We start from the raw sequence: 23,341 nt of genomic DNA on the forward strand, positions 1-23,341 counted from the left end.
GAAGGAAGGAAAGAAGGAAGGAAGGAAGGAAAGAAGGGAAGAAGGGAGGAAGGGAAGAAGGGAGGAAGAAAAGAAGGGAAGAAAGGAGGAAGAAAGGAGGGAGGGAGGAAAGAAAGAAGGGAAGGAAGGAGGAAGGAAGAGAGGAAGGAAGGAAGAAAAAGAAAAAAAGAAAGAGGGTGGGAAGAAAGAAAGAAGGAAGAGAGGGAGGAGGAGAGGAAGGGAGGAAAATAAGAAGGAAGGGAGGGAGGGAGGAAGGGAGGGGGTGGAAAGAAGGAAGGAAGAAGAGAGGGAATAAGGGAGGGAGAGAGGTAGATCAATAAAGCATCTTCACTAAAATAAAAAATAGAAATGACCAGCAGTGAAATGAGCTGTCTTTAAGGAAGAAGGTGAATGGTTTCTTATTAGGGCTATTAAAAAGATTCTTACCCTACAAGAGAAGAAAGTTGAAGTAGATTTTTTCTGACATCTTTCCCCACTCTGAGATTGGGGATGCTGATCTCTTGGCTCTAAAGCCTTATAGAGCTAGTTGGTCAGGATTGATGAGAAGGACCAGATGAAGGGAAGAATCTAGGCTGGAGGTCCGAACTTTTGGGTTACACTCAATTCACCCCACCTCATCTCATGCCTTCCCTCCATGACTGTGGAGCTAGTATCTCCTGACACTCCTGGGGGGGGGGGTGGAGGGACTGGGGCCTCCAAGTATTGCCAAGTAGTGGTGAAGGAAGTTTGAGTGAGGCATTTTCCCAAGGTAACCCAAAAGGAAGCGGGGAGGGAACATAGATAAGTTGTTCTCCGCTCTCTCCTCCCTCTTCCTCCCAGGGCCCAACTTTGGTAGGAGACGTGGGCTAAGACCACCACAGAAGCTTCTCTCCTAAGCATCCATGGCAAGAGAACTCAGGCTGACTTAACCGTGGGTCAGAGAGGAAGAACCTCTCCAGGAGCAACAAGCTGTATTGGGGGGTGGGAGATGTGTAGGAAGAGGAGGGTCTGTTTGTTCCAGAGGTGGAAGCAGCAAGAGTGGAAATGCTTTGAGATAGAGAGAAGAAGAAGAAGTTACCCAGGTGTAATTATTACCTGTAATTATTTCTAATTACTCTGATTCTGGAGCAATGCTGGCTCAGTTCCCTAGAGCCAAAGCAGAAAAGCCTGCCGAATGTCCCTAACCATCTCTCCCAAGAAAGGACATAACCTGGACACAAGTCTTCCTCAGTGTCCACAAGGATGGCTGCACTAGCCATCCCTCCCCCAATCCCCACAGAAGTCCCAAGTCAAGTCAAACATCACCTTTCCCATTCACTACCTCTGAGCCTTGGGACCCCAAAGGGAGCCAATCACAACTCCTTAGAGGAAAAAAGTTGGACTGGAGCCCTGCCCTACCCCACCCTCCATTGTACCAGAATGAGACAGAACAACCGAACTGTGACTAAGTTCAGGGCCTGGCAGGGGGCTCATTTCAGGAAAAAATGCCCCTGCCCACAACCTTTGAACTTCACAATCTTAAGTAGGTGAAAAGTTATAAAGCACTTCTATGGAACTAAAATTTCGGCGGGAAACTATGAAGATATTGCCTGGGGAAGTCTTTGGGAAACTAGGGGAGCTAGCCCACTGTGAGACTCTGGAAAAGGCTCAGAAATTTAAATAAAAGGAAAAATGCAGAGAGCCAGCTTGATCATACCATATCAGGTCACAGGAAGGACCTGGGAGGATTCCTGAGGAAAGAGCGTCTTCAGCTCCCCTGAAGGGGGAGTGGGAACCAAAAACACAGCCTGATCCCTAAGGGAACCCCAGAAGAAAGGGCTTCAAGCCCCTGGGATAGCTTGGCTCAAGTGAAGGAAAAGAGGCAGCAAGTACCAAAGCCAGCACCTGAAAAAGCAATAGATTTGAGTCAGGGGACTCAGCTTCCCAAATTTCTTCAAATGCTTTATAGTTATGTTGTCATGGGCTAGTCATTTTAATTGAGTCCTCATCTGGAAAATGGGGATCATCACTTTGTAGTACTGGCCTCAAAGGGCTGTAGTGAAAAAAAAGCCTTTATAAATTTGAAAATGTTTTGTGAGTATGTATAAATAAAGTAGCAGGGGAAGAAGAATGGAAGGGCCATCTGTTTCCTTGCAGTGGAGAACTGAAGGATGGAGGTTGCAGAATGCTGCATACCTTGTTAGACATCAGTTAAGTGTCTGCTGGTTTTGCTTTTGTTTATTACAAAGGAGGGCTCAATTCCAATAGACTTATGATGGAGATAGCCATCTGTATCCAGAGAGAGGACTACGGAGGGTGAATGTAGATCATAACATAGAATTTTCACCTTTTTGTTATTGTTTGCTTCTCTTTTTTTCCCATTTTGATCTGATTTTTCTTGTGCAGCATGATAAATGTGGAAAATTGCATAGAAGAATTGCACATGTTTAACTTATGTTCGATTACTTGCTGGGAGGAAGAGTTGGGGAGGGAGAGAGAAAAATATGGTTTTGCAAGGGAACGATTATAAAAAATTCTTGGTTGGAGTAGGAGTGGAATGGGGATCAGTCACATAACTTTACTTAAAATCAAAAAGATTTAATAATTTTTTTTCCTTTTTTAGGTCCTAGAGGTCTCAGCTAGGTTGTGAGGGTCTCAGTGTTGTGGGGAAGGAGGAAGGGGATTCTTTCAGACATTGTTCTTAGAACATAGAGAGATGAACCAGGTGGGGCTTTCCCTGGCCGGAAACTCCCTCCCCATCCATATTCCCTCCTAGATTGTGGACTGAAAATTTCCTCCCCATCATCTGCACTCACAGATGTGAGGGTCTCAGCAAGGTTATCCCTTCATGCCCATCCAGCTTGTTGCCACCTTGCATTGGCCCATTACATGCCTGCCCAATTGGGCAGGGTAAATCAACCCCGCCCAGAGGAAGAGGGTGTGAGCAGGCTCAGTGAGAGAAGAAAGTAGGCGGGGACAGCTTGTCTAAGTCTGTCCCTCACTTGCCTCCTTGCAGGGTTTGGAAGACGAGGAGCCGGTGGGTAAGTGATACCTCTGGGATAGAGGGGATTAGAGCCATTGGCTGGGGAGTCCACTGGGCATAGTCACTGTCCTTGGTCCCTCTTTTCCACTCTAAAAAAATTGGCCAGAGCAGGAGATAGAGATAGTTTCTGAGCTAGGGCTGGCTGAGGACATCCTGGTCTCTTACTCTGTTGGGCAGGTGGGAGCAGAAGCCTCAGGGGACTCAAAGGGTGATGGGTCAGGGAACAGTTTGCTTTTCAGGTCTTCTGGGAACCAACAGGTCTCCATGCCTTCAACTGCAGGGGATGGGGACAGGATGAGGATGGGGATGGGTCCAAGGGTTAGGGGAAAGCAGAGGAGTGGCTCGAGCACGAGGAAGGAAGGAGAAAAAGTAAGAAGAAAGCAGGAGGAAGGGAAAGGGGTCCCCCCCAAACCCAGCGAAGTGTTATAAGATTCAGGCTCCTGATCTTCTTTCCCTGAAGAAAGCGGAACTTTGGGTATAAGCCCCAACTCTCAAGTGGATGGTAGGGAATGTGCTGTGAGCCAGAATTGCCATGCGTGGGGCTAAGGCTGAACTTCAGGTCCCTCACAGAGCTCAATGCCATACCAAATTAGAGTCCAGAAGAGGATAAGGCTAAGACTTTTGTTGTTCTATCAGACAGTCCCATCCCTTAGATGTTAGGCAAAACCCAGTGCCTTCTGTACCACCCACCACCCCTGTCCATGACAACTCAGTCAGGGGAGTCAGGAGCCCAGAACCTGCTCCTCCAGTCCTTGGTAGGGGTTGTAACCTTACTCTGCACCTCCCCTCTCCAACCTCCCGCCTTCAACTTGAGGGAGGGTAAGCCCCGCCTGCTTTCCGCCCTGAATCCAGTGAAGACATTCCTTCCCCATGAATATGTCCTCTCAGTGATTCAATGTTGGGGGTTTTAAATGGAATTGGTGGTAAGGGTGGAGTCTAGAAATCAGGAAGGTTTCAGGGGCCACTGAGAAGCAACCCCCCTCCCTTTTCAGGGACAGCCTCTTGAAACCAAACAAGACCAACAAGGAATGAGAGCTTGAAATATAAATATATAATCAAAATAGGTCTAGAACCAGCTCCATTCACCTTAAAGTTCAATGAGTTACTTAAGTTCATGAGAGGGAGTGACAAGCAGAACTGGGGATCATGTAGTAGCCCCCACCCCCCCTACTGACCCATCCTTCTCCTAACAGACCTCTTTTCGAGGTAATCTGCTGGTAGGATGATGGGAAGTAGGCTAATGAATATTCTTCTCTCTCTATGGAAAAGTAGGAAAAGAGATTTCAGGTGTGCAAGAAGTCCAACTTTTTCATTTCGCAAAAACAGAAACTGAGCCCCAGAAAAGTGAAGTCCAATCCAGGGCATAAGTGCCAGAGCCCGCAATGGATTAGGTTCTCTGATGCCAAAGGTACCCTTGTACCAAATTCTGCAGAGGTGCCTGCTCAGAGTTCACATCCCACAGTTAAATCTCTAGAGTGTCTCATAGCCTGTGATCTACAGGACCATGTGCAGGAAACAAATCTTGAGGACCATGTACAGGAAATGACTCTTGAGAACCATGCGGCCAAAGAACATATACCCAAGGGCAGAGTGGTAGAAGGAGGGGGATGTGGAGGTTGGTGCAAAGTTGGCTAAAGGAGATGAGGAATAGGTAGACAATGGTCGGAAGCAACTTTGGTTCATGTTTCAGGGGAAAAGGAGACCATCTCAGTGCCTCCTGCTCTTAGGAGATGAGAAAAGGGTTTCAAATAAAAAATCCTCAAGAGAAATTTGTTCCTGTTGGAAGGATCTTCCTCAGGATACTGCTACCAAAGGACTCGAGGATCACAGATCTCGAGCTGGAAGTGACCTTTACAGTGGCTCTTATTTTACAGATGAGGAAACTGAGGTCCATTACGGGCACTTCTTGCCCAAAATTGGACGGAGTTAGGATTAAAACCCCGGGCTTCTAACTCCAAATCCAGCATGCTTTTCCCTGCCCGTGCAGTTCGCTCTGGTGCCATCCCCACCCCACTCACACTTCACATCCCACACTCCATGTGACCCATTTGCCCCCCACCCTCACCCTGGCACCCTCCCACCCACGGCCCTCGAGGCACCTCATACATTACACAGTGCACAGCCGAGCTCACTACTCTCTAGGCACACAACCGCCCACCCCCACATACAGAGACACCTTTTCAGGAAAAGCGGCTTCAGGATGTCCCACAGCTGAACTCTGCCAAGCAGGCATCCCCAGGCGGGTCCCCAGGAGCATGCAGATCCACAAGCATTCACCCAGAGACACATGCACTGGTTCGGGGACTCCAAGGCAGCACTTGCACATGGCAGGGAGGGAGGGACAAGGCGTTGGCTGGCCCAGACACAACCGTGCTTGGACTGGAGCGTTATTAGCGCCTTTGGTGAGTGTCTTCCCGCAGGAAACCCGGGAGTCCTGGATCAGTCTCTGTCCCTATCATCCCACAGCTTCCAGCCAGGGGGAAGGAATGAAAGCTTTCTTTGGGGGGGAGCCGAGGGTGAACTTTCAGAGACCCAAAGCCCTCCAAGCTCACGGCCTGGGCCAAAGCAAGTCCCCCCCCCCTTCCCGGCAGTCCAGGCCCACCTTGAGCCTCTCTTTCCTTGACCCTCCCAGGTGGGCCCAGGCCCCCACAGCCCATGAGCCATGGACTGGAAGACTCTGCAGTCGCTCCTGAGCGGAGTCAACAAGTACTCGACGGCTTTCAGCCGGATCTGGCTCTCGGTGGTCTTCGTCTTCCGCGTGCTGGTGTACGTGGTGGCGGCCGAGCGGGTCTGGGGGGACGAGCAAAAGGACTTCGACTGTAATACGCGCCAGCCGGGCTGCAACAACGTCTGCTACGACCACTTCTTCCCCATCTCCAACATCCGGCTGTGGGCCCTGCAGCTCATCTTCGTCACCTGCCCCTCGCTGCTGGTCATCATGCACGTGGCCTACCGGGAGGAGCGCGAGCGCAGACACCGCCTGAAGCACGGGGACAAGTGCGCCCGGCTCTACGACGACGCCGGCAAGAAGCACGGCGGGCTCTGGTGGACCTACCTGCTGAGCCTCTTTTTCAAGTTCGTGGTGGAGATCGTCTTCCTCTACATCCTGCACACGCTGTGGTACGGCTTCTCCTTCCCCCGCCTGGTGCAGTGCGCCGGCGTGAGCCCCTGCCCCAACACGGTGGACTGCTACATCGCCAGGCCCACGGAGAAAAAGGTCTTCACCTTCTTCATGGTGGGGGCCTCGGCCATCTGCATCGTCCTCACCGTCTGTGAGATCTTCTACCTCATCTCCCAGAGGATATCCCGAAGCCTGCGCGGAGTCAAGCGCAAGGGAGCTGCTCTGCACTCCCCCTCCTCCAGCAGGGCGTCCACCTGCCGCTGCCACCACCTGCTGCCGGCCCATGGCGGGGAGGAGGGCGCGAACCTGGGCAAGGGGGCCGAAGCGCTTCGGGCATCCGCCCCCAACCTGACTCTCATCTGACCTGGGCGCGGAGCAAGGCGAGCAGCCCGGGGCCGCCTGGGCTAGGCTGAGCAGGGCAAGGGAACCCATCTTCTAAATCCCCCTGCCGCTGATTTCTCGGGCCCCAGGGGCTGGGAAAGGCAGCTGGAGAGAATGAGGTGGAGGAGTGACTTGGGGACACTCACAGAGCGGAGACCCTGGGAAATGAATCCTCTTAGAGAGCTAGCCCTATTCTGGAGACCTCAGGAAAGATCAGTGTGGGCAGAGAAGGCCTAGAGGAAGGAGAGTGGTTACTGTATCCCCTTCTGTCTTTAACCCCTACTCTACAAGCCGGGCCTGGAGAGGGGACTGCTGAACCAGATCTGAATAATCCTCTCTCTACCCAGGGCTAAGTCCTGTAGGCTGTGCTCAGGGGGCCTAGTGGTCAGTCCTGTTGCTCTCTCCAAGGGGCCAGCAAGGAAAGGTTTCCAAAGATGGGCTCTTCTTCCAAACCGGAGATCACAGGACCAGCAGATCAGACCACGGGGTGGGTTGCAGGTAATGTCGGCAGGCACAAGGATTTAGGCAACCAGAACAAAGAGGATCCAGGAAGGACACTCAGCTAGTATCCAGGGGCTTAGGCTGTAGCTAGCTGCTCCCTCCAAATCCAATCTGGTTCACTTCACCCTTGCCCTTGGGAAGACTCCTCCCTCTATGCTGGAGAGACAAGCTTCCTTTCTCTTGCCCCCAACCTCCAGAAGAACCTTCTAAATCCAGGGCCATTGAGGGTTTTATTCCCAGGCCCAACAATGGAGTCCCCATTCTGAAGCTTGGGGCCAGACTCACCAGGAATGCTGGTTTAAGGAACTGAGTCTCCCCTCCATCTACCTTGAACCAAGTTTGAAGGCCTGAATCGCTCTGGACATCAATAGGTGAGAATGGAAAGAAGGATATGATCCCCTCTTGAGATTCAATAAAATAGTATGGTTTCTTTTTCTTTTCTATAATCATGAGGTCACTGGGCTCCTCCAATCCTCCCAGGCAGGGAGACCTTGAAAATTCTGAAGAGGAGGAATGAAAATATGAGAATGGGGTACAGGGGTAGGGGATGAGGGGATGAGGAAGTGGATGAGCAGATATGATCGAGAGGGCAGAGACAGTGGGGATGAAGATTGGGGATATAAGAAAAGGAGATATTGGAACTTGGAAATTCTGAAGAGGAGGAATGAGAAGGTGGGAATGGGGTACAGAGATGAGGGGATGAGAATGAACAGATATGATTGAGGGGGACAGAGACAGTGGGAATGAAGGACTGAGGCTATATAAGAAAAGGATATATAGAGAAGAAACCTTGGAAATTCTGAAGAGGAGGATTGAAAAGGTGGGAATGAAGTACAGGGGTAGGGGATGAGAGGATGGGGAATGTGGATGAGCAGATATGAATGAGGAGGAAAAATACAGTGGAAATGAAGCATTGGAACTATGAGAAAAGGAGATCTAGAGATGAAACCTTGGAAATTCTGAAGAAGAGGAATGAGAAAGTGGGAATGAAGTACAGGGTTAGAGGATGAGAGGATGGGAATGTGGATGATTGAGGAGGACAGAGACAGTGGGAATGAAGGACTAGGGCTATGAGAAAAGGAGATGAAACCATGTTATTATTATGAGAAAACATTTGAAAGGATTAGGGAACATGAAAATGTGAGAATGGTACAAAGAGAACAGGGAGTGCTGGTTGTGAGAATGGGGCTATAATAATAACAGCTGACATTTATATAATACCTTAAGGTTTTCAAAGAGATTGCAATACATTATCTCATTTGACATAGCTAGCATTTATACAGTGTTTTAAGCTCTTTACAAGTATCATCTCATTTTATCCTCACAATAATCCTGGGAGGCAAGCACTATTATTATCCCCATTATACAAATGAAAGAACTGAGGCAGGGTTGAAATGACTTGCTCAACATGTTAAGTATTTGAGATCGTACTTGAACTCATATCTTCCTAACTCCAGTCTAGTCATCCACTATGCCATCTATAGCTGCCTTTAGGACATTACAGGGTAGGAAGATAAAGTTATAAGGTCTGTCGGCCTGTGGGACTGAGGGCTGCAAGGATAGGGAAAAGGGAATAAGCCAGTTACAGACCCTGATTCTCTTAGTTGTCCAGGAGAGGGCACCATGACCAAATTTCCAGTCTATAAGCTTCCGAATATATTTCACAGCATGCAAGTGGGAGAATTTGTTATGCAAAAGTAGACACACTCACTCTGACAACTTTACTTCCTATATCTACTTAAGCCCACTGACTCACTCAAAGACACAAACCAACAACTCCACCACTACGTACACAATCACAGGAGGGGACACTCACATACACAGCTCATTTAATTAAATAACTGCCACTGAATCTCAAAGACTGTTGAGTGGAGGGAGGGAGGGTGAGAGAGAATATGAGAGGAGATCGTCTAGGCTAAGTCTCTCATTGAACAGATGAAGAAACCAATTTTCATCAGAGATAGATATAGATGACAGATAGATGGATGATGGGTACAGATATAGATATGAATATGAATTATTGTTGAACAAGCACTGGATTTGGAAAAGAAATCATGATTTCAAATCATGACCTTACTCTGTCTGTGTTACTAAGAAAATTCCTGACCTCTCTGGTTCTCGGTTTCATAGAATCACATAATTCTAAAACTAGAAAGGACTTTAGCATCCATCAATCCAAATGGCAACTGAGAAGGGCAGCTCCTTAAGATTGCCCAACAAGTGGCTAATATCCGCTCCTTTCATTGAGAGGTCCAATAAGGAGGAACCAACTAGATAACAAGGCAGCCCTTTGCCCCTTAGGAAGCATCTCCTCATATCAAACCTAAATTTGCCTCTTTGCAACTTCCACCCATTGATCTGGAATCTGTCCTCAGTGACCAATGAAAACAAGTCCCATATCTCTTCTACCTGACAGTCCTTCTAATACTTGAAGGCAGTTCTCATGCCCTTCCTGAGCCTTCTTTTCTCCAGGCTAAACATTTCTAGCTCTTTCAGTGGATCTTCATATGTCCTGACCTCAGGACCCTTCACCACACTTGTTGCCATACACTTCTTAGAGTCACAAATTATAAAATGTGGCATCCATAAGGGATCTCTACTCCAAGTGTGATCTGGGTATATTCCTTACTCCTTATTCTTTGAATTTGTACCTCTCAATACAGCCTCAATTGGACTAGCTGGTCTCTGAGGAACTTAGGACCTGTGTAGAAGATATTTCTATATATTGCTGCAAGCAGGATAGGGACTAAAGCTGTCCTTTATTTAGGGATCCCCTAGATAATGGAATTCCCTATATCAATGTGAGTCACCCCCTTCTATGAAACTTAGAGTACCACGTAGCGCTCTGAGAACTAAGGGCCACATAGCTAGTATGTATCAGAGTACTGACTTAAATCCAGGTCTCTGTGCTCCTCGGACCAGTTCTCTAACCATTACACCACACTGTCTCTCACAACAGGGAGTCCAACTAGCACAAAAGCATCCTTACCCCAAATCCCAAAGTCTCACACCTTTTCCATTGCCTCTCCCTGTTAAGCACACAGCCAGTCATGCACAGGTAAGTCCAATGAGTGTCTCTTTCAAGCATGTAAACAATCACACCCTTCTCTCAGACAATGACGACTCAAGCGTTCTTACATAGTTTTATTCATGGATGCGTGTAGTCCCTCTCCTACCCCCCCCCCCCCCCCCCCCCCCCCCCGCCCCCCCCCCCCCCCCCCCCCCCCCCCCCGGTTAGGCTCATGTTCACATCCCCTCCGCCAGGCTGACTCACACACTCTGTCATGCACCGACCTTCTCACTCACTCACTGACTCACAGTCTCTAAACATCCCTCTCTCCTAGAAAAAGTTGATCCTCCCCCTTACCTGTGAGAATCAAGCTCAAGCCTCCAGCTTTTTCTTTCAGGAGCCTAAAGCCCAACTACTAAGGCAGGATGCCCTAAAGAGAGGGAGTGAGGGCTGTGTTCTGGAGGCAAGAAGTGGGTTTATCCCAGGATCCTTCTGTGAGATCAGAACGTGCTGACGTACAATGAGAGGAAAGGCTCCTTCAGATCCAGTTCAGGGAATCACCTTGCTACTGAAACAGTTCAGGTCCCAGTCACTCAAGAACTGTTTATTAAGCATTTACTATGGGAAAGGAGATGGAGTACAAAGAAAAACAAGAAGACCCCTCCCCAACCTCAGGGAGCTCACAGTCTAATGGAGGAGCCCTGCAAACAACTATGTACAAACTGGTTAAATAGGAAATTGCTGTTCCTCGTTCATTCTCAAAGAGATCCAATGGCACCAGAAGGGGTTTGTCTTAACTTGCACTGAACTGACTGAAGTGACGAAGAGCTGTGCAAAGTCACTAGCCCTACTCTCTCCTCCTGAATCATTGAAGCCCAGTGGCAATACACAAGTCAAAATGACTGCAGTGGGAAACCTTGGCCTTTTTATGCTAAGGTCTCAGTTTGTCTGGGGCAACACCCATTCAGTAATTAAAAGTTAGTAAGAATTGAGATAAAAGATGGCCTACTTTGTTTTCACAAAAGAAACAAAAGGTAGGTATTACAATTAATAAAGATTGGGAAAGGCTTCCTGTAGAAAGTGATGTGGGCTGGGGCTTGAAGGCAGTCAGGAGGCAGAGATGGTGTAAGCTTCTGATTTCTCTTTGTGCTCCAGCACCCAGTACACAATCTGACGCTTTCGGGGAGACTAACTCTTTCATTGCTATAGTACACTTGCACCACTCAAATTCCCTCTCCCAATAGAGATCAGTGCCTTCTCTGCAACTTAGTCTTTATTATTATTATTATTATTAAAGCTTTTTATTTACAAAGCATAGGCATTGGTTATTTTTCCAACATTTACCCTTGCATAACCTTTTGTTGCAAGTTTTCCCCTTCTTCCCCCCACCCCTTCTCCTACCTGGAAAAAAACTTCTGCCTTCAACATTTGCGAGATATATAGTCAAAAAAAGTCACTGATTGCCTCTGTACCTCAGCTCTCCCATTTTTTAAATGATTTGCTTTACAACAGACTCATAGGCTAGAGAAATCTGGAATGGCTTTAGTCGAGCCCCTTCATGGTACACAGCAAGAAAAGTAAGATCCAGAAAAATGAAGGGGATTGCTTGGGAACTAAACAGGGCGTCAGCCAGGACAAAAGAACTCAGGTGTCCAGATTCCTAGCACCGGAGTCTGTCAGATACAGACACAGCTAGGATTCTGCTGCCCTTATTTTCCCCTTCCCAAACTCTCCCCTCTTCCCAGCATCCCCAAAGGCACTCCCATCCTTCTAATCTGATCACTCAGCTCTGAATTGTAACTTCAGCATTACTTGGACTCCTCTTACTCACCACACAAACTCACGTGGGTACCAGATCTTGCTGTGTCTGCCCTCACAGAATCCCTTGCATCCCACCCCACTTTCACTTCACTCAAAAACCCTCATTACTTCTCACGTGCATGATTAGAAGCCACTCCCTAATGGAACTTCCAGCCTCCAGTCTCTCCCCACTCCAGTGTGTTCTACACACTGCTGCCAAATTAAATTTCCGTACACACCTAGTTCTATGACTTTCCTACTCAATCAACTCCAGTGGCTCCTTTTGTACCTTTAGAATCAAATACAAACCCTGCACAACCAGGCCCAGACTTTCCAGCCTCATTAGATTTTGTTCTCCCTTCAATCTAGCCAAAGTAACCTATTCACTTTTCTCCTACACAACACTCCATCATCTCCCATCTCCACACCACACCTTTACATTATCCCCATGCCTGGATGCTACCCTATCTCTCTGCTGCAGAATACCTAACTTCCTTTAATATTCCCCTTAGATCTTTAACTCCTTGAGGAAGGAACGCTCTTTCCCCTCCTTTTGTATCCCCAGCATTTAGTACACAGTGCCTGGCACATAGCAGATGTTTAATATTCATTGATTGACTGATTCATAAGATTCTGCTCAAGCCCCATCACCTGCCTGAAGCTTTTTTTTTTAAATTTCCCCTACAACTACTAGTGTACTCTCTTCCAAACTACCTTTTATTTAACTATTTCATATATTATGTTTATTTATTTTATGCTATATATACACACACACATATATAGGTATGTATTTTCATAGGCACTTTTCTCCCCCATTAGAATGTTACCTTCTTGCAAGTATCAATTGCTTCATTCTTTATTTCTGCAGCACCTAGGAGAATGTTTGGTCCATGGTAGGCATTTAATAAATCCTCATTGATTGATTGATATGATTTATAAACATTTGGCTTATGGATAATTTTTCAGAAACTATAAACTGCAAAATGGGAAGGGGTCACAAGATGGGAGGAGGTCATAGGGGTTAGTATCATAGACACAAAGCTGGAAAGGATGATTCTCAGAAGCCATCTCAACCCATCCCCTCAAATTTGCTTTTTTGTTTTTAACTAAATTTTATTTTTTTTCATATCTGCCTTCTCTCCCTTCTATTAAAAACAAAACCTCTGTTACCAGATTGTATGTTCAAGAAAAACCAATAATCACGATCACACAAATATAGATAAATGATGAAAGGATGGATAGATGACAGATGATAGATAGATAAATAGTTGTCCTTTGTTCTCAAAAAGAACCAAAATGACATCACTATGTTAGAATCAAGTTTCAGTGTGTCCAGCTATGGTATCAGACCAAGATGAGTTTGGAATGTTCTACCACAGGTCAGATACAAATAGTCCATATGAACATTTGAGGTAGCTTCTCTAACTTTGCACATCTCACATTTCTTGCTTTGCTCATAAAGCACAGCATCTTCTCTAATGAGGGCACAGTATATGGTATAGTTCTGTGCCAATGTGTGCCACATCATATAATCAATTCTGAAGTTCTTAAGAGAGACCTTGAGGATGACCCTGTATCACTTTTTCTGACCATCTTATAAGCACTTGTCCTGTGTGAGTTCTCCATAAAATAATCTTTTTTGGAAAGTGCACATTTGGTATTCGAACAATGTGGTCAGTCCAACAGAGTTGTGCTCTCTGCAATAGAGTTGGAATGCTGGGCAGTTTAGTTGAAGAAAAGACCTTAGTGCCTGGTATTTTGTCCTGCCAGGTGATCTTCAGAATCTTCCTAAGATAATTCAAATGGAAGCAATTCTGTTTCCTGGTATGGTGCTATACAACAATGGCTCTGTAGACCTTCAGTTTGATAGTCAGTCTAATTCCTCTCCTCTCCCACATTTTCCTTTGGAGTCTCCCAAACACAGTGTTAGCTCTGGCGATGAGTATGAAAATCTCGTTATCAATGGGGACATCTCTGAAAAGTATACTGCTGAGGTAATCCACAACATTCAAAACTTCACCTGTAATGATAGATAGATAGATAGATAGATAGATAGATAGATAGATAGATAGATGATAGATGAATGGATGGATGGATGGATGGATGATAAAAATAAGACAGAGAGATGCATTTCAGTTTATACTCTGAATTGAACAGGACAAACTCCTCCTAGACAACAAGAAAACTGGAGTCCACAGAGATTAGTTAAAAAGGACCAAAAGTCAGGAATCCAGGTTCTGTGACTCAAAGCAGTGTATTTTCCATTGATAAAAAGATAATATTTGTAAATCATTTTACAAACTTTAAAACACTATATAAATGCTAGTTACTGTTATTGTTATAATTATTACCATGTTGCCTCCTCTTTGTTCACTCCCTGTGGTGACATGGTTCCTTCCAAGTCACTTTACCTCATTGGACTTCAGTTTCTCTATCGTTAAAATGAGGGAGTTACCGCACATGAGGAGGATGCTTTATCTCTACAAATAGAGACCACCTCATTCAAGGTATGCATTTTTCTTCATTTCTTTTTTTCTTTCTTTCTTTCTTTTTTCTTGCTGAGGCAATTTGGATTAAGCGATTTGCCCAGGGTCACACAGCTAGGCAGTGTTAAGTGTCTGAGGTCATATTTGAATTCAGGTCCTCCTGACTTCAGGACTGGTGCTCTATCCACTGCTCCACCTAGCTGCCCCTTTTCTTTATTTCTTTTCATGGATGAATGATGATTAGCAAATGCTAAGTAACTGTGGGAAAGATTTTTGAGAAGGTCTAAAGATCTGGAAGTCAGTGAAGTAGACCCCACATTGCCCTAGATATTGTGTCTATATATGTATATGTATGTATTTATGTGTAGCTCCCAGGAACCCTGACAATTCCCATTTTTGTCCCCAACTTGATGTTCAATTCAGTCATTTTTCAGTTGTATCTGGTGACCTCATTTGAGGTTTTCTTGGCAGAAATAGTGGAGTGATTTATTATCTTCTTCTCTAGCTCATTTTATAAATGAAAAAATTGAGGTAATTAGGGTCAAGACATTTGCTCAGAGTCACATAGCTATTAAATGTCTGAGACTAAATTTTATTTTTTACATGTTAAAATATATGTCAAATCCAATATATGTAAACATATTTATACAATTCTCTTGCTGCACAAGAAAAATCAGATCAAAAATGAATAAGAAAACAAAATGCAAGCGAACAATACCAAAAAGAGTGAGGATGTTATGTTGTGATCCATTCTCAGTTCCCACAATCCTCTGTCTAAGTATAAATAACTCTCTTCACAAGATCATTGGAAATGGCCTCAATCATCTCATTGTTGAAAAGAGCCACATCCATCAGGATTGACTTCATATAATCTTATTGTTGCCATGTACAATGATCTGGTTCTGCGCATTTCACTCAGCATCAGTTCATGTAAATCTCTCCAAACCTCTCTGTATTCCTCCTGCTGGTCATTTCTTACAGAACAATAATATTCCATAACATTCATATATCACAGTTTACCCAACCATTCTCTAATTGATGGGCATCCGTTCATTTTCCAGTTTCTAGCCACTACAAACAGGGCTGCCACAAACATTTTGGCACATACAGGTCCCTTTCCCTTCTTTAGTATCTCTTTGGGGTATAAGCCCAGTAGTAGCACTGCTGGATCAAAGGGTATTGCACAGTTTGATAACTTTTGGGGCAAAATTCCAGATTGCTCTCCAGAATGGCTGGATGTATTCACAACTCCACCAACAATGCATCAGAGTCCCAGTTTTCCCACATCCCCTCCAACATTCATCAATATCTTTTCCTGTTATTCTAGCCAATCTCAGAGGTGTGTAGTGGTATCTCAGAGTTGCTGAGACTAAATTTTAATTAAGGAAGATGAATCTTCCTGTTCCAGAACTGGCACTTTATTCATTGTGCTACCTACTTTCAGAAAAGACAAGGTTTTCACATATTTATTCCATTCAGCTCCAGGGAGACAGTTATAGGGAAGAAGCAGAAGTAACAGAGAGACAGATTTGTAAGGAAAACCCTCCTAATGGTTAGGAAGCTACATGGACTACCTCAAAAGGAGAGGGGGGAATCCTCTTCACTGAAGATTTCAAGCAGAGGCTAGATGAGTGGTAGTGATAGAGTGGGGAGAATACTGGCTCTGAAATCAGAGTTTTATCTTCCCAGTTTTCATCTAATGATGGGTTGAGCCAGATACTTTCTGAAGTATCTTCCTCTTTTTAAATTTAAAATATTTTATTTCCCCAATTACATATTAAAACAACTTTTTGAACTTTTTTTTTTAAGTTTTGAGTTCCAAATTCTGAGGTGCCTAGATCTAAGGCCCTGGAGAGGAAAATCCATTCTGGATTCCAGAAATAAACTTGAAAGCACTGGTTGAGCTGGAGTGAGACTTCATTTGGGTCTGGAGTTGGGCTATATGAGGACTTTGGAAATTCTGTGATTTCCTGCTTTGTCAGTCAGGCATTGGGCCCATCTCCCAAGCTGGTTTCCCAGCCTCTTCCCATTGCTGCTCTCCCAGCAGCATCCCCAGGAGTACATCAGGATGAGGACTAACGTCATTCCCTCAATCGCCCTTTGTAAGAAGCAGAGCGCATTGGCTCTCTGGAAGTCCCCCAGGGAGGGACAAGGAGGAAAGGGTCAAAGAGAAGGAGGAAAGGCTGCAAGCTGTCCAGTTTCTCAGGCCCCCAGGGGTCACTGAAGTAGGTGCCTCCACTTGGGCCCACACAAAGTTCAGAGAGGAGTTCTCACCACCCTAGCTCCCCACCCTGCTTCAAGGCTCCCTATTGCTTCTAAGCCCAAAATAGAAACTCTTCAGGCTGGCATTTAAAGCCCTCCACAATCTGGAGGCAACTTCTATTTCCTGTCTTACTTTCCCATTTCACCCCTCTGTGCTCAAGCAGCCAAGCTTGCTTAATCCACCAGAACTCGGCTATCTCTGGGCCTAGAATGCAATCCTTCCTCGTCCCATCTCTTTGAATTTTTTGTCTGCCTTAAGTCTCAGTTCGGGAAGGTCTTCTCGTCGAAGATGGCTCCCGGAGCTCCTCCTGATCCTGCCGATTGGTAATGCTCTCTCCTCCTGAAAAGAGTTTGTATTTACTCATCTGGGTATGTGTTATGCCTTCCCTACCTGAGAAGTATGCTCCCTAAAGGACTCGGCTGTTTTCATTCTTGTTTTAGATATAGCATGAGGCTTAATTAATGCTTGTTGAACTAAATTGAGGGTCAGTTATGAGAGAGAAATCTTAGAGAACACTTAGACCATCCCCCCACTTTACAGACAGGGAAACTGAGGCACGGAAAGGAAAGTGACATAGCCAGTGAATGGCAGAACTAGACCAAACTCCTTGAAAGGGGGAACTCTCACTTTTCTTTGACTCTTCAGAACTTCACACAGTACCTGGCATGTAGTAGGTACTTAATAAACGCTGACTGAATGACTGACCAGGTGTCCTGGCTCTTTCATGTACAACTATGTTGCCTTTACCAAGGACATCCTCATGGGAGGCAGGGGACCTAGGTAAGGCATCATCACTTCCAGTTTCCATAGCTTCTCAGGGCTTTTTCAGTGCTCTTGATAGGACACAATAACCCTCCGCTTCTGTCACCTTGGAGGGAATAGAGAGAGAAAAAGAAAGGAGAGAAGGGAAGAAAATGGAAGGGAAGAGAAAGAGGAGGAGGAGGAAGAAAAAGAAGAAAAGCAGAAGGAAGAGAGGAAGGAGGAAAAGGAGGGAGAGGGGGAAGAGAAGAGGAAGAGGAAGAAGAAGAAAAAAGTGGAGGAGGAGGAATTAGAGAAGGAAGAGGAAGAAGAGTTGAAGGAGAAGGAAGAGAAGGAGGAGGAAGAAAGGAAGAAAGAGTGCCTGTTTACAGGTTCTGTATCTAGGAAATAAATATATGACCACATTCATGGGAAGAATTTCTCTATAGGATCAGTAGTCACAGATCCATCTACTCTCTCCCCTAGGTAGCCCCAAACTCCCCAGTTTAGCTCCCTTTTAAAACTATCAAGGGAAGCCACCTACAAACCACAGGGTAATCCAGGACCACGATCAGGTCCTCTGGGGTTTTTTCTCAGGGCTATCAGAAAGTCTAAGGGAGAGGAGCATGCTTGTTTGACTTTAGCCATGGGAATGAAGCTCTACAAGTGGGATTTGATCCAGAAGTGTCACTGGAACCTTTCCCCCTTCCATCCCACTACTCATCCCCTCACCATGGATACACACACACACACACACACACACACACACACACACACACACACGCACGCACGCACCCCCACCCCTATCTCTTTAAAAAAAAAAAAAAAAGCTCAGCCCACGGGCCCCTGGCCCCCGCCCCCACTTCCTTCTCCCCGCCTTCCCAGCTATTATTAAGCTGCGGACAGCTGCCAGCTGCAGGGCTGGGGCTCTGACTCCCCTGCAAGGGCACGGGGACCACCCCCGGGACTTCTTGCTTGCCTTGCCTTTCCCACAACCTCCATCCAGGCCGGCCGAGTCAGGTGCGGGGCAGGGACCGCCACCGTGAGCCTGGGGCAGCGCTCCCCGGGTCAGCCAAAGCCAGTCCCAATGTGGAGCCTTGGGGAGGGGAGGCCGGAGGGCAGACTTCTTGCCTAAGTGCACCCGGAGTCCTTGGCCTTGGCCTCTGCTTCACCTGCCCCTCGACCTTGGAGGTAAGAGCCGCTCCCCTTTCCTGCAGCTCTCGGGCCCTCGGTTTCCCTCTTGCTCTCTGCTGCTCCTGAGGAGTGAAAGCCATGGAATGGATGGATGCGGGCTGTGGTGACAGCCCGGGGTTCCTGGCCCTCTCCAAGGAGGACAACAGCCAGGAGTGACCCCCATAACTTCCTTCTGTGGGTTAGGAGATTCCCGGTTTCTCCTGGGGATCCCTCCCTCCCTCCCTCTCTCAAAAGCAGACCTGAAAAACTGAGCTCTCTTGGAGAGGACCGGGACTTGGTTCAGGGGTATCCAATCTGATGAGAGTTCCAAAAGCCTGGGGTTCCAGCTTCGAGCTGTTGAGTTCCTCAGACCTAGGACCTCTACCTTCCATCACCCGTAGGAAGCAATCTTTAGCCCAGAACACCTTTACTCTCAACTCTGATTCCATGATAGGAGGAAAGACTCAGTTTTCAGCCAAACTGGGTTACATGCTGTTACCCCACCCGCCCTCCCCTAAACTAGAGAACAAAGTGTCATTACAAATGGTGGGGATTCTGATTAGGAAATTCCCTTTGTTTTCCCCGGTGCACCAAAGCTGAGCTGACACAGAGAGGTTCTGGAAAGTGGACCCCACCAACATGGGGCCTTTCTCTGGGCAAGTACAGGGACCCAAGCCCTGGACCCTCCCTCTGCTCAGGAATGAGCTTCCTGAGGTTGGTTGAGTGGTTGTGGAAAATTCCTGAGTAAAGGAGCTAAAAAAGAGCTACTTGAAGAATTGTGTGAAAAAAAAGTCACCGGTTAATTGGTCATTTAATTTCAGCCCTGTTTCCCTTCCGTGGGTAAGGAGCTCTTATCAGCACTGCTCCTAGCTGGCTGGCACGTGCCCTCCCTGATGACGGGGCTTCTCCATCCTTTCACACACACAAACCTGTCTGCCCCAGGAAGGTTAAAGGGCTGTAAAAAGGGCTTCCTCCCAGCCCAGCTGCGCTTAGTAGGGCAGCCCTAGCATCTGGAGGAGAAGTGCTTTTATCCCCCAAGCCCCATCCCAGGTCCAGCTGAGCCCTGCTCACACAGCTTCCTCCCATTACCTCTGGTGGGTAGAAGGGGGGATTATAAGTGTACCTGAGAGTCTTTCCCCTGTGTCCTCATCCTTTCTCCAACTCTCTCTTGTTTCTTCTCACAGAGAAAAGCTGTGAAACAATGGGTGACTGGGGTTTTCTAGAGAAACTGCTAGACCAGGTCCAGGAGCACTCGACGGTGATCGGCAAGATCTGGCTGTCGGTGCTGTTTATCTTCAGGATCCTCATTCTGGGGCTCGCCGGGGAGTCGGTTTGGGGAGACGAGCAGTCGGACTTTGAGTGTAACACGGCCCAGCCTGGCTGCACCAACGTCTGCTATGATCAAGCCTTCCCCATCTCTCACATCCGCTTCTGGGTCCTGCAGTTCCTCTTTGTCAGCACACCCACTCTGGTCTACCTGGGCCACGTCATCTACCTGTCGCGGAGGGAGGAGCAGCTGCGGCAGAAGAAGAGCGAGCTGGGCATGCTGCAGACCAAGGACCCCCGAGTGGAGCAGGCGCTGGCCACCGTGGAGCACCAGATAGCCAAGATCCCCATCTCCGAAGACGGGCACCTGCGCATCCAGGGTGCGCTGATGGGCACCTATGTGGCCAGCGTGGTCTGCAAGAGCCTGCTGGAGGCGGGCTTCCTCTACGGGCAGTGGCGGCTCTACGGCTGGATGATGGCCCCCGTGTACGTGTGCCAGCGCCTACCCTGCCCACACCTGGTGGACTGCTTTGTGTCCCGTCCCACAGAAAAGACCATCTTCATCATCTTCATGATGGTCGTGGGGCTGATCTCCCTGGTGCTCAACCTGATGGAGCTGGTCCATCTCAGCTTCCGCTGCATGTGGCAGAAGGTGAGGGCCTCACAGGTCAGGGGCCGGACAGGGTCCTACCCCGCAGTCCTGGGCAACGGGGCTAGCAATTCTGGGGACCCCTACTCAGAGGGGATGTTCTTCTACCTCCCCATGAGCGAGACACCCACATCGCCTCCCTGCCCCTCCTACAACAAGCTGTCCAGTGAGCAGAACTGGGCCAACCTGAACGCCGAGGAGAGCCTGGCCCCGCAAAAGCAGGACATGCTCCCCGGGCCGGGGCCCCTGCTGGCGCGTTCTGAGGGCCCCTACCTGTCCCAGCCCCCCCAAAGTGGAGACGACCCCCCCAGCCGCCCCAGCAGCTCAGCCTCCAAGAAACAGTATGTGTAGGGGGCCCGAGCCTTGCAGAACTTGTAAGCAAAACTGTTGGGAGCAGCAGGGAAATTTCCCTCCGCCTCTTTTCTTGAAGGTGTCTCCCTTCCAAACTATATGTGAGGGAGAGGAAGGAAGTAGCCAGGAACCTGAGGGCTGTGGACTGCAGAGCCCCGTTGCTCTGGACCTCTGAGCTTCCCAAGGTCCTTTAGCACAGCAGTAAGTGAGCTCAGATTGGGGCTCACTGACTATTCTAGGACCAAGAGAACCATTTCCTATCCTGGAAAGGCCTACGTAGACCCAGTTGTGGATAGCTGATGAATGGGTCAGAATTCCCAGATCGTGTCTTTCTCTCCAACTCGCCCCTGTCTTGCTGGAGGTTCTGGGGGTGATAACTGCACAGAAAAAGGGACCCACATTTATCCCCTACTGTCATAGGGAAAAGGGGAGGGACAAAAGTCCTTGTCCTTTTAGGACTGAAAGTTTTTGATGTAAAAGTCCAAGGGAGCAGGACTTCCAAGTCATATTCCTCTCTCAAAGCCTTGGTAGATGTGTTCCATCATCTAGGGGTCCACCCTGGACTCAGGTTTAAAAATACCCCTGGAGAAAGAAAGGTTGGTTTATATTATGCTATATTAGCCCAAAAGGGAGCCCTTCACCCAGTATACATATTGGAGCCATTGGGCCTTAGTCAAAAACTGTGACTCCTTTATCTGTGTTCTCACTCCACCCTGGAGAAAAGGAGCTAAACCAGGGCTAGAAAAAGTGGGGTTGGGACCTTTCCCCCCCTAATGTTCAGTTTTTTGTTCTTCTAAAATAAATGGGACTTGAATATGAGTGACAGCCTGTGTGACCTCATTTTATTAATGTTGGAAGAAAGGAGGGGATATGAGGAGGTGAGGTGGGGGGCAGATAGAGAGAGGAGTACATCCTTCCTCTTTATACCTGGTAACCCTAGGGGTGGGGTTACCTCCCTCGAGGCTTTGTCCCAATAGCTCTTTTTTCTCTTTGATGATTTCATCCATTCCTATGACCTCAACCCTTTGTTTTCAGATGATTCCCAAATCTATCTCTATAGACAACTTTTCTCATTTCTAGATTGAGTCTACCTAGATGTCCCACTGACACCAAAGCCTTCATCTGCTCAAATCTGAGCTCTTCTACTCCTATAAACTACTTTTTAAATTTTTTTTTTAATCCTGCCCTTAATTCTCTCCTTCCCCATTCCACACCTCACACCCAGTTACCACATCCTATTGATGTACTCTCCATCCATCTTTGTCATAAGATTATAGATATAAAGCTGCAAGGAATGAACCTTAAAGCCCCCCATTTACAGAGGAGGAAGTTAAGTGACCTGCCTTATGGTCCTCCAGAGGCTAATTAAGCCATCAGGTTTTGAGCCCAAGGCCTCTAAGTTAAAACAAAACATTCTTTGAATTATCTCTGCCTCTTAATCACCTCCGGGCTGTCATGATTGCCACTTTAGTCCAGGCCCTTGACTATCTCTCAGCTGTTCACCAATAGATCTCTCCTATTCCAACTTGTCCCTTCTCCAAACTCACCTGTGAAAGGTGCAGACACACAGACACAAAGGAAGGGAGGCTCCCTCCGGTCTGTACCACCCCAGAGCCCTTCTGAGACCTTCTGGTCCTTGAATCCACCATACTCCAGGACTATAGGACTGGGGAGGGGGGTGGAGGAGAAGAGAGCATTGCTGCCTTTATTTAAGCCAAACCTGGACATTTTCCTTCCAAAGTGAAACAGTGGTTTTTCAAAAGAAATCTTAAAGTATGGGATTAAAGACTGAAGCTTTGTTTTCCATTATATAAGGAAGTCTGACAAGAAAACTCCCTTTATCAATGTGTGTCAGCACATTCTCAGCAGAGAATTAGATCACTGACCCAATGTTTAGATACGTGAGTTGGTTGGGATCATATAGCCAGAGTGCAGGAAAAGGGAGATTTTAGAGGCCTGGTCTTCCTGGAAACAAAGAATGAATCCAAAAGAGTTGAACTGTTTCCTGGGTCCTAGCTATAAAATCTCATTTTAGAGAATAACACAGCTTTCCCAATAAGCAGTCTTCTCCCTGAAACCTCCACTTAACTGCAAAGCTGTCACCATAATTCCTTGGGAGGACCCTATGGGGGGATTTCCCACTATTGCCTACAACACTCATTCAGTGGTTTTCCAGTAAAAGTTGATTTCCTTTCCTGATCCTGAATCACTACATTCTGTCATCAGAGGCTTCCTAAAAATCATGTTAATTCCCAAATGTATCCATCTCAGGCCTTGCACACATACATCCCAGTGATGGCAACATATGATCTCCAGGAACACTGGGCAAATAGACTCTCCCCACACACACACTCTCACTGTCAAAATTACTAACTTATTGCATTCCTGACTATGTCCCTATCCTGCTAAAAACAAAAACCACCCTTTAGAAGCTCCCAAGTGCCTACAATAGGGCTTGACATTTTTATGTCATGGACCCCTTTGGCAGGCTGATGACATCCCAGGTCCCCTTCTCAGAATAATATTTTAAAATGCATAAATTAAAATATATAGGATTACAAAGGAAAAAAGTTATCAACATATTTTGAAACAGTGTTATGG

The 23,341-nt window shown here is 47.0% G+C and overlaps 2 protein-coding genes across 4 annotated transcripts; both read left to right on the plus strand.

Moving 5' to 3' along the window:
• The first annotated feature begins 2,933 nt into the window (after positions 1-2,933).
• Positions 2,934-7,450, plus strand: GJB3 (gap junction protein beta 3). The gene is made up of 2 exons (XM_003765336.3): positions 2,934-2,999; positions 5,634-7,450. Exon 2 carries the CDS (start codon positions 5,664-5,666, stop codon positions 6,483-6,485), a length of 822 nt encoding a protein of 273 aa, XP_003765384.1. The 5' UTR covers positions 2,934-2,999; positions 5,634-5,663; the 3' UTR covers positions 6,486-7,450.
• A 9,221-nt stretch (positions 7,451-16,671) lies between these two features.
• GJA4 (gap junction protein alpha 4) lies at positions 16,672-21,565 on the plus strand. Of its 3 annotated transcripts, none has more exons than XM_031962101.1 (2): positions 16,672-16,931; positions 19,659-21,565. In XM_031962101.1, the coding sequence occupies exon 2, from the start codon at positions 19,676-19,678 to the stop codon at positions 20,738-20,740; it is 1,065 nt and encodes a 354-aa protein (XP_031817961.1). In that variant the 5' UTR covers positions 16,672-16,931; positions 19,659-19,675; the 3' UTR covers positions 20,741-21,565. The 3 variants fall into 3 exon arrangements, with proteins under 3 accessions (XP_031817961.1, XP_031817962.1, XP_003765395.2); XM_031962102.1 differs by having other exon boundaries at positions 16,672-16,886; XM_003765347.3 differs by lacking the exon at positions 16,672-16,931 and adding an exon at positions 18,201-18,492.
• Positions 21,566-23,341: the final 1,776 nt, after the last annotated feature.

This window comes from Sarcophilus harrisii, chromosome 3, assembly GCF_902635505.1.
Source record: "Sarcophilus harrisii chromosome 3, mSarHar1.11, whole genome shotgun sequence".
Lineage (NCBI taxonomy): Eukaryota > Metazoa > Chordata > Mammalia > Dasyuromorphia > Dasyuridae > Sarcophilus > Sarcophilus harrisii.

Coding starts and splice junctions, on each gene's coding strand:
- GJA4 (XM_031962101.1), top strand. CDS start 19,676: ATGGGTGACTGGGGTTTTCTAGAGAAACTGCTAGACCAGGTCCAGGAG.
- GJB3 (XM_003765336.3), top strand. CDS start 5,664: ATGGACTGGAAGACTCTGCAGTCGCTCCTGAGCGGAGTCAACAAGTAC.